This window comes from Geotrypetes seraphini, chromosome 15, assembly GCF_902459505.1.
Source record: "Geotrypetes seraphini chromosome 15, aGeoSer1.1, whole genome shotgun sequence".
In the NCBI taxonomy this organism is placed as follows: Eukaryota; Metazoa; Chordata; class Amphibia; order Gymnophiona; family Dermophiidae; genus Geotrypetes; species Geotrypetes seraphini.
In genome coordinates this window covers 66,062,418-66,079,378 of record NC_047098.1, presented here as the reverse complement: position 1 = coordinate 66,079,378, position 16,961 = coordinate 66,062,418, and the positions used below count along the sequence as shown (strand labels likewise).

At 42.7% G+C, this 16,961-nt stretch overlaps 1 protein-coding gene across 3 annotated transcripts in view; it reads right to left on the bottom strand.

Moving 5' to 3' along the window:
* The window catches only part of LOC117349121 (AP-1 complex subunit beta-1), a 123,706-nt gene that overhangs the window by 84,507 nt on the left and 22,238 nt on the right, over positions 1–16,961 (bottom strand). For all 3 annotated transcript variants that reach the window (XM_033922157.1, XM_033922159.1, XM_033922158.1), the window contains 2 exons: positions 13,049–13,294; positions 4,364–4,554 (listed from right to left, as the gene is read on the bottom strand). In XM_033922157.1, the coding sequence (XP_033778048.1) occupies positions 4,364–4,554; positions 13,049–13,294 (437 nt within the window). The remainder of the gene's footprint in view (positions 1–4,363; positions 4,555–13,048; positions 13,295–16,961) is intronic.

Here is a 16,961-nt window from a genome sequence, read left to right as displayed (position 1 = left end):
TTACTGCTGGTCATTGTTGTAATCCTTTCTTTGTATTCTTGAATATGAAAAAGCAATAAAAATTTATATTCAAGTAAGATTATTATAGGAGAATAGAACTGATATTGAAGTACGCATTAACATAACAGAATAAGATTCAGCTGACAATTCTTAGACTCATAAAGATCTTGGAAAAAATATGGATTTGCAAAACTCTTTCACGCCCATATGGTCATTTATAAGAATCAGTATATGCCAAGACTACTTTCCCTGAGCCAAAGCAGGAATCAGCCTTACAGAAACAGATTATTCCTATATAGTTTATAGGTCACAGGCCTGATAAACAGCAAATATGCAAAAGATATTGAAATGCAAATGTAAAATGTCCATAATCCATCTGCACCAATAAACTTGGACAAGTACTCTAACAGGTAGAAGGAACAGAATGAGAATCTACCAGTATACAAAGGGAGGAAAGCTATAGATTTTGCAAAAGAAAAGAAGAGTAAAGGAGTAAACGGTCATAGACTTGCTATACTAACCTAATGCACAACTTACTAATTGCACTATACCAAAACGGTTCAAGGCAATTTACATTCAAGAGGCCATAAAATCTATGGGAAAATACAAAAGCAATCAACATAACATCATACCATGAATATTATATATATATATAATAGAGCAAAAAAAAGGGAACAGAAACCCCACGTAAAGTCAAACAATAGAAGAACAAGTGGGGAGTGGGATAGACCATGTCAACCTTGGGGTAGACAATCTTTATTGGTATAAATCAATTCACAATAATAATAAACGTAAATTCACATTAAAAAGTCCAAATAATGGAAAGTCCTGTATTGGAATGATGTTATCAATGACTCAACAGGGTCTGTGTTTTGGCCTACGAATGGAGGCCTGCTTCAGGGGTGTGGTATATAGGTCTAAAGGGGGACAATTTCAGGAAGTTCTACTTCACGCAACGAGTGGTGGACACCTGGAATGCTCTCCCAGAAGAGGTAATTGCGGAATCCACCGTTCTAGGATTTAAGGGTAAGTTAGATGTACATCTCCTTTTAAGTGGCATAAGGTGACGTAAGTAAGGGTAAGCTAAATGCACATTTCCTTATGAGAAGCTTAGAGTGATATGGGGACTAAAACTATGCCAGGGTACACCTGGCGGGGCCTCCGCGTGTGCGGATCGCCAGACTTGATGAACCTAGGGTCTGTTCCGGAGATAGCACTTCTTATGTTCTTATGTCTAAGATCTAGTGTTCCGTCTTCTCTGATACAACTTCTCTCCTTCCAAATCCAAGCCCATATTATTATTGTGAATCGATTTATGCCTATAAAGATTGTCTACCCCAAGGTTGACGTGGTCTATCCCACTCCCCACTTGTACTTCTATTGTTTACATATATTATACTGCCTCAGTCTTAGCTGAGAAAAGATTTGGAACTCTATAATCATAACAGAAAAGCTGCAAATAACCAAAAGACACACAAGCCACCTAGACTCACAACTCAAGTATGGATGGTTTCAACCTTTGGAAAAGGTGTGACTAAAGATACTTTATCTTTAAATATTTAAATATTAAAAAGAGAGGAAAAAGAATCTCAGAAATCTGCTCGGAACTGAGTTGCTCAAGAAATAAATCCGAGTCTGACAGGTTCCAGATCTCTATCATAGATTCTTCAAAAAATCTCTTGTGATTGTGTGTGAACTAACCTAAAAAATAATAAAATGTCAATCTACTTATGTCAATCTCTCACATGACTTCTGACAATCATTATTATAAGACTTGTGTGTGATGTCGTCAACTCAAGCACATTAATTGTACGGGAATGTCAACTCAAGCACGTTAATTGTACGGGAATGATGAGCCCATACTCGAGTATGGGCCCATCATTCCCGTACAATTAATGTGAAGGTTGAAACCATCCATACTTGAGTTGGGAGCTATTAATAGGGTTTTATTCCATCTACGTATTTGTTAGCGAGTCCATATACCTAGACTCCCAAGTTCAAAATGACTTACAGTTGACTCCACCTAAGTGCACGTCGGTTAAGCACACACTTCGATTATCCGCACCCAACCACCATGGTCTTGTTTTTTTTACATTAAAGTCAATGGACGTAAACTCCGGATATTTGCATTTCTGATAAGCACATAATCCGCTTATGCGCACTGATGTCGTAGGACCCACCTCTACTCTTTCACGTTATGTTCACTCCGGTTAAAAGCAATCACGTAACGGCAGTCTAGGCCTGGTCATATGTTCGAACTTTTGAAACTGCACCATGGTGTCGTGTGGACAAAAATCATTGTCTTTGGCTGAACATGTCCACCATGCTGATGTCAGATGCCGCTTAGTATACTTGTACATAAATTGGAAGGGCCTGTCCCCTGAGAGTGATGTTGATTGTAAGATTGAGCCCCCAAAATGTAAGGATGGTAGGATTATGTTAGGCGCCCTACAAACACCAGGACCCGAGTTCAATACCTTCACAGAAGATTCACCAGGAAGTAAACTCAAATGAGAAGCACAGCCAGAGGTGAAGGCATAAAGAATATGCTATAGAAATAGGCTTACAGAAAAGCAATTTTCATAAACATTACAATTAAGGAGAGAGCAAAGCAGTTTCCCTGCCTTAGAGTCCACAGAGAAGCGTGAAGTTCCAGGGAGAGACAGAGAGAGAGAGAGAAGGGGGATGGGGGTGATGTTCCCAGCTTCAGGTTCCAGAGATAGAGCAAGAGAGGGGGGGGGGGTGTTGTAGAGAGGAGCCTTTTATTGCTTGGAATCTTATTCTAAATATAGAAACTATTGTATTTCCCAATATCTTTCTGTTTAGAATTTGTAAACTGTTTGAAACAATGGTTAGTTTCACTGATAAGGAAGGTGTGACACTTGCAGGCATGGTAGATGGGATTAGTCTCTGGCTTCTTTGTCCCATTCAAGCAGCCTATCTTCTTGACAAACAATTCAGTCTGGCTGGATGCTTAGTGTATGTGAATTCTGTGCAGGAGAATTTAGGGTCTAACTGCATCAACATTCCAGAGTCAGATATAATTTCCCATAGGCCTTTGCTGACATTGGTTAGGCTAACCGAAAATGCTGATTGCTAGCAATGCTAGGCTGACATTGATCACACAGGTGGTCTCCCAATTAAAGCGATAGAGACCTATACACCGCTTTCAAACGTAGCAAAGCTGTTGGCTTTAAGGTGCTTGCCTATTGAATATGAAAGCAACAAAAACCAAGGGATAATCGCAAACTTCAAATATCATTGCAGGTCACTCGTCCTAAGATACGTGATGGCAGTGATCGATGCAAGCACAGAATCCTGCCCCCGAGCTGCTAATCTCGCGAGAAAACTGATGGTGCTCGATTCTCTTCACATGGTACTCTGATTAAGCGCACGGGGCGAACCGGTCCACAGGGCTTGCACTCAAGCAGAGTCGACTGTATATAATGACAGAGGAAATCTATTCCAAAAGTAAGGTGCCAGAAAGAAAAATGCACAATTACAGGTGGACTCCAATTTTGCATGGGAGGGGCCAAGAAGAACTAGTCTATGATCATTAAGGAAATGAAGGAACGTAAGACTTGATCAAAGAAATTTTCAAGCACAACCAGTTACATTTTATGAACTCCAGAAGCAGCTCTCTTTGGAATAACGAAAGTGCTATGGAAAGCATTAGCAGTAAATTTGAGAGTCCACATACCCCAGTTTAGGACTGAGTTTAATTACTGTCACAATTAAATACCAGACTTGTGGACTTGTGATTGAATAGCCTAGAATGCTCAGTATTTTGGGATCTGTTTTCTCCTTCATCAGCAATAGCTAGTTATTCAACATATTACTCTAGGCATTTGACAAAATTACTTCTCGTATTAGCTTGATGAGCAAACGTAACCCACCTGGAGATACTGCTCCCTCCTTTTTCCCCAGGATTCATTGCTACAACAGCTTCTTCCCAAGGGTAATTACATTCATAACTTTATTTTTTGGGTCTTTTAATTAACCACCACAAAGATCACTGGAAAAAGCATTGAACCCCTAGCTCTCATTCATCCCTTCTACTGTAAGTGGTCAACATACAGTCTCTGCTCTATTCCTGCTGATTTCAACTCAGAGGAAGGCCATCTTTAGACTTCATACAGCCTTAATCCTGTTTTTAAGTCCTTAATTCTTTTTCCTTATTGCAGTATGTGGTTTACAGAACATTTTTCTAAGCTACATAGATCCTATTCAGAGTCCTTGGGATAGTGGCCAGCTAGACTGCAATGCCTCATACCTGATCTCAAATCTTACCTCTGAGTCTCAAACTTCTTCTTGGCGCTGTGAACTGACAAGCTCCAATTCCTCATCTCTTTTTTGTACCTACCTCTGAGCTTCACGCTCATCCTTGGGACTATAGTTGGACAGGCAATCGAGAATGAAGATTTGGCCCCACTCAGTGCACTCATTCAGAGCTGTAAGCAGCTTATTGATGTTTTGGGGATTCAGGTCCAGCAGGTTACTGTTGGGGTGAGACTCACTAATCTCTGACAAAGCTGCCACAGCATTGGCCACCACCTAGGAAGGGAAGGAGACGCATGATCATCTTTGTCTTTTTATTTTATTGACAGACAGGACACAAATTAAGACTTCATGACAGTGAACATTAAGGCTAGTTAGCAGCTCTTGAATACAATAAGAAATCTGTGCATCTGAGTGGGACAAACACAACACTTGCTCCTTAGAAATAAGGCAAGGAAACAAGGTGGATAAAAGTCAACTGGATTTTTTTTTTTTTTAATAAAATGCTTTTTCGAGGAAAAATCTATCTAGATAGTTTTCTATTTAAGATACATTATAGTCCAAAAGTTATTCATCATGAAATAAGGATTATTTTTTAATCATGTAGCATGAGGCTGTATAACACAGTTACTTAATGAACAGGTGTTATCCGGAGTCAGCAGGCCTATATTCTCAACATATGGGTGACATCATCCATGGAGCCCAGTATGGACAGTATAAAAAGTGAACTGTCACTTTAAGTTTTAAGAAACTTCGCAAATGCCTTCCCATCCTCCAAGGCTCGCAGCACCTCAGTTCTGTAACAAACTAAGAAGCCAACCAGGGGAGATAGGAGGGATACGAGAATATCTACCTGCTGTCTCCAGATAACACCTGTTCTCCTAGGACAAACAGGCAGCATATTCTCACATATGGGACTCCCTAGCTTACTACAGAGGGATGGAGAGAGAGTTGGCCTTTAAGAAAATAAATTTTGTAAGACTGCTTGGCCGAAGTGCCCGTCTCGTCTGAAATATGATTCCAGACAGTAGTGAGACGTGAACGTGTGAACTGAGGACCAAGTAGCTGCTTTGTAGATTTCATCAATGGTAGTGGAATGCAAGAATGCAACTGAAGCTGCCATAGCTCGGACTTTATGTGCTGTTACACGACCCCCAAGCTGCAGCCCAGCCTGAACATAGCAGAAGGAAATAGAGGCCACAAGCCACGTGTGAAATAGTTCTCTTGGTTACTGGGTAACCCAATCTGTTGGTATCAAAGGAGATTAACAGTTGAGATGTCCTGTGAGACCGAGTCCTTTGTAAATGATAAGTCAATGCTCGTTTGCAGACCAAGGTATGAAGAACTATTTCTCCAGGGTAAATATTAGGCTTCGGAAAGAAAACTGGAAGCACGATTGATTGATTTAAATAAAATGCCGTAAACACTTTTGGTAAGAATTTCAGATGAGTGTGGAGAACTAACACTGTAAAAGGTGGGTCCACTTGAATTTCACTCACTCGACGTGCAGAAGTGATGGAGATTAAAAATAGCACTTTCCAAGTGAGATATTTAAGATAAGATGACATTGGTTCAAATGGAGGTTTCACTAATCTGGTGAGAACAACATTAATATCCCAAACCACTGGAGGCGGTTTAAGAGGAGGCTTGATGTGAAAAAGACCTTTCATAAATCTGGAAACAAGAGGATGAACTGCAAGAGATTTATTCTTGACTTGAACATATAATAAACCCAATCACATACCCCTTTCATCCCACTCTAAAACTTCTGGGAACGACGATGGACAGATGCTGCACCATGCAACCACAAATCAACAAAACAATACAGAAATCATTCGTGGTCATAAGAACCCTAAGGCAAGTTCGAAAATTCTTCAACAGAAAACAATTCCAGCTCATGGTCCAGTCCCTAATCCTAGGTCTCCTTGACTACTGCAACATCATATATCTTCCCTGCCCCCACAACAATGATAAAACAACTACAAACAGTACAAAACACAGCCCTGAGACTAATCTATTCACAGGATACTGGGCTAGATGGACCACTGTTCTGACCCAGTAAGGCTATTCTTATGTTCAGTCTGCCCATCTGAAGAAGAAACAAGTGGTCAATTCAATTAGATACGTTCAAATAAACACATATTGTTTATAATATTTTCTTTTTAAAGATGCCTAAGATTGATTTATCCTCTCTTTTTATTATTTTACTCCTTCTACGTTCTCTTTCTTCACAAATTGTAGTTCTCCCTTTTTTCCTCTTGTTTTCACTTCCCTTTCCCAATCAAGTTTGTCTGTTGTATAAGGATTTTGTCTATTATCTGTTGTTTGTTCCCCTATCTATATTTATACTATTTATACGCTTCAAATGTTATGATAAGCGTTTCATCAAATTTTAATAAACTATAAAACTATGAGTACGGTTCCTGTATGTTGTTACACAGAAACATGATGGCAGATAAAGGCCAAATGGTCCGTCCAGTCTGTCCATCTGCAGCATCCGCTATCTCCTCTTCTCCCTAAGAGATCCCACGTTTTCTTGAATTCAAATGCAATCTTTGTTTCCACCACCTCCACTGGGAGATTATTCCACACATCTACCACCCTTAGATTCCTCCTGAGCCTCTTAACTTCATCTTATGCCCTCTCTTTCTGGAACTTCCTTTCAAATGAAAGAGATTTGCCTCATGTGCATTTATGCCACGTAGGCATTTAAACTTCTCTATCAATATCGCCCCTCTCCCGCATCTCCTCCAAAGTACACATATTGAGATCTTTAAGTTTGTCCCCATACGTCTTATGACAAAGTTCATTGACCATTTCAGTAGCCTTCCTCTGGACAGACACCATCCTGTTTTAATCTTTTTTGAAGGTGCGGTCTCTAGAATTGTACACAATATTCTAAATGAGGTCTCACCAGAGTCTTATACAGAGGCAACGATACCTCCTTTTTCCTATTGGCCATACTTTTCCCAATGCATCTTAGCATCCTTCTAGCTTTTGCAGTCACCTTTTCAACAATGGAGAAACATGCAAGTATATTACTATGTGTTTGTATGACTACTTTGGCGATGATAAAGATAAAATATTATTTAAAAGACATTATTTTGCTACGTTTAAAGAAGGAAGTTCAATTCCAGCTTATATGCTGCAGACAAGATTTGCTTTTCTCCCTTGCTTTCTTCAGAATAAAACATCCTCTAACACCTTCCACATGGACTAATAAGGAATTATTAAACCAAGACGTGCCTATCAACCCACAAAGAACAAGTTAAATTGAATTGGGAAAAACATTTAGTGAAAGCATTTGGTTTGTCTTAAGAGAGAATGCTAGGGATTGTCATTGCCAGTCAAAAGCTGCCCTCTTGTGGTCTACCTAGTCAGTTTAAGAGTGTTCAAAGCATCAACCAATTTTATTAAAGATATATGAGTATACCGTATATACTTGAATATAAACCGGGATTTAATGGGGGTCCCGGTTTATATTTGGGTCAATGCCCCCTCCCAGAATTTTTTTTAAAAGGCCGCCACCAGGCTCCGCCCATGCCTCCCTCCCTGCCCTAGCTTCATACAGTACCTCATCTTGGTGATCCGCAGTAGAGATGCAGCGGGCAGGAGCGAACTTTCCAAGTTGCTGCCCTGCTGGTAACTGGCTGCCGCGAGTTCCTTCGGCTGCTGAGTGACACGAGCAGGAGCGCAATTTGGCGCTGCAGCTCTTACTGAGAGGCATCATTACTGGCTCCCGAGAATTCTCTTCTTCTCATCATTGACTGGGAGTTTTAAATGTCATAATCAACTGATGTAAAAAATGTGACGATATGAAACAGGGGCAAAGGAGACCCAGGACCTATCATTTATTAAAACTTTTTATTCTGCCAGTACTACCAATGCATATCTAAGCAGTGTGCATTCTAATATTCCAAAAGCAATAAAATATAAACACTACGGAGGTCTTTTACTAAGGCATGCTAGCCGATTTAGCGTGCGCTAAATGCTAACGTGTCCAATATATTCTATATTCATCAAACCCATAAGGTCTGACTGACATCCAAATTTCAGTTTGGACTCAAACTTTCTAACTGAGACAGTAGTCAGGCACAGGAGATAACTGACAGGGTGGGGCTCCAGAATGACACAGCTATCTACTAGAAAAGATATCAGCAAGGTAAGAACCTAATCTTTTTTTCTAGTGCATTAGGGTTAGGGTTATTATGGATGGAAGGGATGTACAAAAACAATCCCAGAAATCTAGGGCAGGTCTATTCGCTGGCTCGTAACATTGAGGACCCAAAAGCAGAATCCACCCTTGCTGCTACATCCATTCTGTAAAACTTGGAGAATTTATATAGAGTGGACCAAGTCGCTGCCCTACAAATCTCCTCGGGAGGGATCACCCAAGCTTCCGCCCATGAAAAAGCCACACTTCATGAATGTGCCTTTAAGGAGAATGGTGACTGTTTTCCCGTGGCAATATATGCTGATGAAATGGCCCTATGGATCCACCTGGAACTCGTGCCCTAGAAAGCTAGTGCGTTACGACTAGCCTGACTAGTGAGCACAAAAAGATGATGTTGGTGACTTCCATCCAGATATCACAGAAGCACCCTTCTCACATCCAACTTTTTCAGAAACCATTCCTGGCAATCTGACCTCCTGATTGACATTGAAAGCCAAAACAACCTTCAGCAAATAGGATGGAACTATGCACAAAAACTCCGGCCTCTGTGAACTTGAGGAAAGGCTCTCTATAAGAAAGAGCTCCAAAATTCCTATCGCTGAGGTAATAGCCATACAAAAAACCGTCTTGAGCATGAGATCCATCAAGAATGCTTCCTTCAGCAGATCGTAAGGAGCCTGACTAAGACCTTGCAAAACCACATTAAGCTTCCATGAGGGAAACAAGTATTTACTGGTGGGCCTGAGCCATAACACCCTCTTTAGGAATTGGGCTGTCTGGATTAGATGCCAATGAACCCTTAAGCTCTTGAGCCCTGAAATAAGAGAGTCCCGCCACTTGGACCTTGTCAAGGTCAGACTGGAGGAAAACTAACACCAGGGAGCTTGGAGCAGAGAATGGCTAAGTCTTCTCTTTAATGCACCAGTGCAGGAAAGTATCCCATGCTCTAGCTAAGCAGTGTCTGTAGACTTCTGCTACATGCATCACTGAAAGTGCCTGAAGATGAAACTCAGCCCACCTGAACAGTAAGCGAACCTCAGCTGTGCACTCTTGGTGCCTCCCTGGTGATTGACATATGCCACCACAGGAGCATTTTCTGAGACTTAGGCTGCTTGCCCTTCCAGAGTCTTCTCCAGCCTCTGCAATGCCAATCGAATGGCTTGAAGTTCCAATCTGCTGATCAAGCCAACCAAAGCCCCTTGATCAGCCATCTGTTGCAGTGAGCCTCCCAGCCAAACAGCCTGACATCCATTGTCATAATTACCCATGAGGCTATTATGAGAGGCATGCTCTGCAGGGGGTTCAATTGAGGTGATCACTTCAATAGAAACGTGCTCTGGAGAGGACACGTGAGAGCCTTCAGCCATGGAACTACATTCATTGTGGCTGCCATGAAGCCAGCCCGTGGAGGTAGGGCCATGCAGATAGAGCTGGATTGGCCAAAAAGCTTGTTGTCTGGGCGCAAAACTTCTGTCTACGTGACTCTGGAAGACAGACATGATTTTCTGCTGTGTTGAAGACGTTTGTACACATCTCCCTCGGTATTCGCAGGGGATAGGGGCAGAGCCGGACCGCGAATGGAGAAAAACTGCAAATATCTTCTCGTCTGGCTCTGACCCACCCCCGCCTCCCTCCCGCCTTCCCCCCGGCCTTACCTGGTGGTCTAGTGAGCTTTCGGGGCAGGAGCGATCTTCCTACACTCCTGCCCCGTGCAGATCGCCAATAGGAAATGACTGCCATGAGTTCCTGTCCCGAAAGCCCGCCAGACCACCAGGTAAGGCTAGGATGCAGGGAGGAAGGCTAGAGAGAGGCGGAAACATGCTAAACTATGGGGGGTTACCCCTCCCCCCCAAAAAAATCACGAATATGTGAAATCACGAGTGTCAAAACCGCGAATGGGGAGGGGAAGTGTATATGATCTCTTCCCATACCCTCATATCCCAACTCATGGCACCTTGGTACCTTTAAGTCTAAATCTCCTGAGAAAGCTTCCTGCATCCCTTATGTACGATTCATTCTCTCCAAGACAGATAAGAGGTTATGTTTTGGGTTTCCCTGTCCAACAGTCAAGGCCCAACCTAAGACAGAGGTTTGAACTCATAATGGGAACTGTTTATCTTCATGGAGACTGGAGCCTGGAGACTGTGCAGGATAAGTGGACTTGCTGATGTAATATTGGAAGTAAGAGAGAGGCATCTTAGAAGGGCAAAATGATTGTTTACAAAACAGTTGCAGCAGTGCATGCCATAGAGAATGGTACCACAAGATGTCTTCATTTAAATAAATAAATATACACCATACAAAAGTATCCAAGATGTCATATAGCTGTAGCATTTTCTGTTGGCTTAACCAATGTCAGCAAAGGCCTATGGGAGATTATATCAAACAAATCTGATCTTGGCAATGTCACTGTAGACAGGCCTCAGAATGCCCTAAATTACATCTAAATGATCAGTGCTTAAGAGTAACAAAAAACCTTGGTACAGCCCTGAAGTTCAACAGATGTGCTAAGGTACAGAATGGTCCCAGCTCCATGTTCTTGGCACAGATAGTTAGTGTCCATCAAGAGCCATTATCACAGAGAGATACTGAGAACTCCAGTCTTGCGAGAATTCACAGGAGCCATTCAAGAAGCTGCTTAGCGCCGACTAGCAGCACCAAAGTGCGCTCCTGCTCAGAACGGCTCAGCAGTTGGAGGCCAGAACTCAGACCAGATTAGCAGCGGGCAGGAGCACAGAAAGCTCGCTCTTGTCCGCTCCACCTCTGGACCACCAGGGATTCTAGCGGCAGAGGAGGTACGATAGACAGGGAAGGGAGGGGGGACAGGGTGAAGAGCCTGAGAGGGAGGGAAGGGGGCTGTGTGCTGTGTCTGGCAGGGAGGGAGCGCTGGGTGCAGAGCCTGACAGAGGAGGGAGGGAAAGGGGCTGTGTGCAGTGCCTGGCAGGAAGGGGGCTGGGTGCAGAGCCTAACAGGGGAGGGCACTTGAATATTAAGCCGCCCGACATATTCGAGTCAACTATTTTTCCTCCTTTTGGGGGGGAAAATGGGGGTCTCAACTTATATTCGAGTACATACAATAAACCACCCCATTGTAAAGGTATTACATATTATTAAAAAGGTCGAGTTAAGAGTTCAGCAGCATAATTAGATGCAGAAATACCAGCTGACAGAAATGCGAAGAGAAATCACCGAATGCCCCTTCAGAAAGCTCTACAAAGGAGTAGAAGTAAAGAATCACCTTGAAGCAAAACAACAAACTTGGGAGAGGAGATGTACAAGTAAGACACTGGAATTAGCTAGCTGATAAAACAATAGGGAGTCCTCTCACATGCACAGCCTGAAACAGGCCTTGGGTACCAGTGACTGGGCTACAAGACTGTGTGAGAACCCAATTGCCCTGCTAGCACCAACACAAAATCTGAAGGCTCTAACCCCAAGGGTCATCCCAAACCGTGCCCTGCCACTGCTCTTCACATCTCAGAGAGAGAGCAGCAGCCGAGATAGAAAAGAATAAGAAACTTAAAGGTGTACGCTCCATTGTAAAGGGCTGACAGACCTGAAGCAGTTTGCAGTGGCTCAGAACTAATTCAGCTCCCCCCAAACTGTGACTGCCCTTTTTTGTGAGGAGGGAGAAGGGGACAATAGCATGGAAAGAGGACAGGGTGGGGGAGAGATCTGGCACCACCAGATATACCCCTTAAAGTAGGTACCTTTAGCCTAAAGCCCACTGCTTCACTGAACTGAGAAACTCAGAAGTTTGGGAAAGACCATCCATAGGGAGATGGAGAATATTGGCTTACCATCCTATATATAACAGAGCTAAAGAAATGATGGCAGAGGTTGTGGTAAGAGCGGATAGCGTATCTGGTTTTAAGAAGGACTTAGACAAGTTCCTGGAGAAAAAGTCCATAGACATGAGGGAAGCCTCTGTTGCCCTGGATCGGTAGAATGGAATGTTGCTCCTCCTTTGGTTTTGGCCAGGTACTAGGGACCTGGATTGGTCACCGTGAGAACGAGCTACTGGGCTTGATGGACCATTGGTCTGACCCATGAAGGCTAGTCTTATGTTCTTATGCGTGGTCCATCCAGTTTGCCCAACAAGGAGGACAGAGCAAACACCTGCCACTCTGTGTAGGCCTAGTCAGCCATGCTTAAATGGTGGTTGTCAAGTCTGTACATGGAACTTTGATATGTGACAAGGAAAAAAGTGTTCTCGGAGAGGTCAGCGAGTAAGTCCGCATGCATAAATGCCATTAAGTCCCTGGTTATTAGGAGCACCTTCCAGTAGATGTGTAATACAGGACCCCTGGACAACATGTCATGTCCTCTGAGGCTCAAAGCAGTTATAGTAAATTTTCATACCTGAATTTTCATACTATGCACTTCTATTTTAAACTCCTCTTTTTATATTACCAAAATAAATAAATATATAAAGTTGTAACAAAAGTATTTTAAACAGAGACTGGCAAACATTCTATGATTTGAAGAAAAGAATCGAGATAAAAAAAAATATCTTGACCCACAAAAATAAATGTGAACACCAAGAACAGAAGATAATTAGAGGTCACTGAGGAGTTCTTATAAGAAAGAAGTTACCATGGGGTTGGAATCAGCAATGAGGTCTCGCAGGGAATCCAGAAACCCTTGGTCCTCTACCATCTGGGCATTGATGTCATGCAGCTTCGCGACACATACTGCTGCCGTCTTCCGAACATAGGGGTCTTCATCCTTCAGACATTTTCGCAGTGGCTCACAAAGGTACTCTGTGATTTTATCCACACGGATGCAGCCCATGGTGCGCACAGCCAGAGCCCTGATCAGTGGGTTTGGGTCTTCACAATCCTGCCAATAAACAATTCTAGTTAACAATGGATGGCTCTATCTATGCTATGTCTAACCTTCTTGATGCCTCAAGGAATGGAAACTTTCTGACCTATTGCAGCTGTATTCAGACATGGGAATCCAGTTCCACCCAAGTAAACTCTAACATTGATGTCTTCTATCCCGCTAATACCTTTCAGTTCTAGGCGGCACCTGGATAAAACTGGAACCCTCCTAATCCCTCTCCCCCACCCCCACGTTCCAAATACACAATATACATTTGAGCCCAATCCACTGAGCAGCCAATAACCACCCCGTCAGGAGAAAGGAGTTTGGCCTTATAATGCATATTTTCAACAAAGCTATACCCCAAAAATGCATTATAAAGAGTCACAAAATGCAGGTCCCAGAGGGTGGGAACAAAGATGATGGTCATGAAGGACAGATCTAAAGGTAGTAAATTAACAACTGCACATGATGACTTCAAGAATCTTCCACACAGCTCCATGTCATGGCTGTATCCAAGTCAACTGCTCCAGGTTTACACTTCTGTGTCATGAGAACCAGAATACCTCAGCCCCAGTGGTGTAGACAAAAAACAATGAATTGGAAATGGGGCACAACATTTAACATGGGTGAGAACTAGGCTCCTCCTGGTCCCTCAACAAAATTAAAATTCAATTAAACATACTTTAGCTAGTGGGATTCTCAAAGCCCTGACTCAGAATAGCGCAGCAGACAGTGGTAGCACTTTGAACCACTTATGCCAGCACTGCAAACACGCTCAGTGCTCCAAGGCTACAAAAACTGAGCATGCTTGAGCTGCCAGCATCAAAAGCTCAAAGTGCTTCTGCTGGCTGCCATGCTTTTCGAAATCGAGTTTGGCTGCATTTCTCCAATTGACAGATTGGGGATCTCTGTGAGGGGCTGGGGAGATATGGTCGAAACGGCCAAGGTTTTTTTAGGAGTCGCACTGCAGCATTTTGGACTCTTTGTAGACGGTTCTGCTCTTTGGCCAGTAGACAGGTGTAAAGACCATTGCAATAGTCCAGGTGGGATAGAACAAAGGCATATAACAACTGGGTGAAGTCAGAATCTGTGAAGTAATGGCGGATGGCCTTTAGTTGCCGTAAAGAGTAGAAGGAGGAGAATACTATCTTGGAGATTTGTGTTGAAAGAGTCAGACCAGCGTCCGGTGTAATGCCCAAGCTAGACATTTGGTCTTGGAATACCAGAGTGTTGTTGTCCCAGGAGATGCAAGGATGAGAGGCAGAGCTCGAATCACAGCGAATCCATAAAAGTTCAGTCTTGGATGGGTTCAGTTGAAGTTTGTTGGTCGTCATCCATGCTTTAATCTCCAGGAGGTAGGTTTGTAGGGTCTCTAATTGTAAGCACTGCGCCTTGCCAAGAGGGGTGTAGAGTTGTATATCGTCAGTGAAGGAGTATATGTTAATTCCATGTTTCTTTGCAATATCAAAAGCTGGTCTGATGTAGATGTTGAATAGAAGTGGGGATAAAAGCGCACCTTGGTGTACTCCATTTAGAGAATGCCGAGTTCGCTAGGACACGTAGTTGTCTTTGATCCAAGAAGGATGAGAATACTATCTTGGAGATTTGTGTTGAAAGAGTCAGACCAGCGTCCGGTGTAATGCCCAAGCTAGACATTTGGTCTTGGAATACCAGAGTGTTGTTGTCCCAGGAGATGCAAGGATGAGAGGCAGAGCTCGAATCACAGCGAATCCATAAAAGTTCAGTCTTGGATGGGTTCAGTTGAAGTTTGTTGGTCGTCATCCATGCTTTAATCTCCAGGAGGTAGGTTTGTAGGGTCTCTAATTGTAAGCACTGCGCCTTGCCAAGAGGGGTGTAGAATTGTATATCGTCAGTGAAGGAGTATATGTTAATTCCATGTTTCTTTGCAATATCAAAAGCTGGTCTGATGTAGATGTTGAATAGAAGTGGGGATAAAAGCGCACCTTGGTGTACTCCATTTAGAGAATGCCGAGTTCGCTAGGACACGTAGTTGTCTTTGATCCAAGAAGGATGAGAACCAGGAAAGTGCTGCATTATTGATCCCAGACTCAAATAATCTGGATAGTAGGATCTCATGGTCAAGCGTATCAAAGGCTGCACTGAAGTCCAGTTGGATGAGAAGTACATCCTGACCTTTGTCCATATAGCTCCAGCAGTCATCTATTAAATCTAGGAGTATTGTTTCGGTGCTGTGATAGCTCCTGAATCCAGATTGGTGAGTGGAGAGGGCATTCTGGTTCTTGATGAATGGAGTTATTTGGTGGAGCACTGTTTTTTCAAGGAGCTTTGATGCAAAGGGAAGATTGGAAACTGGCCTACAGTTGCTTGGTGTGTCTGGATCTAGGGAGGGTTTCTTCAGCAGTGGTTTGATCACTGCAGCTTTCCAGGGTGTTGGAACGTCCCCTTTACACAATGAGGCATTGATTAAGGGAAGGATAATAATAATAATAACTTTATTCTTCTATACCGCCACAATCTGACGACTTCTCGGCGGTTTACATCAAAGAGTGCTGGACAATCAGCAAAGTACAAAATGCAAATAGCAAAAGTACAATATATTCCTTAAGGATAATCAGAGTAGAATTATTGCAATTATTAAAGAATTATTGTGATGAATGTAATTTTTGATTGATTTGAGGAAAGGACCTTTCACTAAGTATAGAAGGGAGTGTGGGCATGGGTCATGAGCTGAGGTGAATTGATTCCAATTTTGATTCGAGTTCTGCCAATGAGATTTCATTGAAGTGGTTGAGGGACGTTGACGGGTGTTGTTGGATTGGCACAGAATTCAGTGAGGAACTGTAAGAAGATGTAGATAGGTCAAGGCTGTTTTGGATCTTTTCTAGCTTCACTTGAAAGGAGGCGGCGAAGGATTCTGCATCCACTGCTACGGACTGATTGTTAGTTGGACATTGAGCTGATGAAAAGAAGTTCCTGGTCAAAGAGAAGATGCCCCTGGATCGATTGGGAAATTTCATCATTAGTTTGGTGTAGTATTTTTCTTTAGCTCTTGCTTGTTTGTAGATGTTTGATTGTGTTTTCCAGGTCTGTTTGTCAGAAGCTAGTTTGGTTTTGTACCAGGTTCTTTCTGCTTTTCATGTGTTTCTTTTCAATACCCTTAATTCTTGATTGAACCAAGGAGATGAGGAATTGTTAGGGTGTAATCTGTGTCGCTTAGTGATGCTAAGTTTTCAGAGAGTTCACGGATTTCTGACTGCCAGGTGTCTGTCAAGGTATTTATGTATATGTGGGAATTCGGTGTGCTCTTAGCATTTATTTCTGGTATGGTGGGTTGTGTGGGGTATCCACATCGTAGTCATCAGCATGTAGTTCAGATTTGGATTTAGCTAGGCACTTAGCCAGGATTTTAGGAAGAGCCATGTTTTTAGGGCTTTACGGAACACAGCGTATGTGGGGGTAGTGTGTATTTCTACCGGTAATAAGTTTCACATTTTTGCAACTTGGTAATTAAAGGAGCTGTAGTATTTTGTACTTAATTCCTTTCAGAGAAGGAAATGATAGATCAGGCAGTTATTTTTACATTGTTTTGTCGGTTTGCCTAGTAGTTCTGTATATCTGGGGAAGCTATCAGGGGATTCTCCTTGCAGGGTCTTGAAGGCTAGGCAGCATATCTTGAATTCAATTCACTTGTCAATTC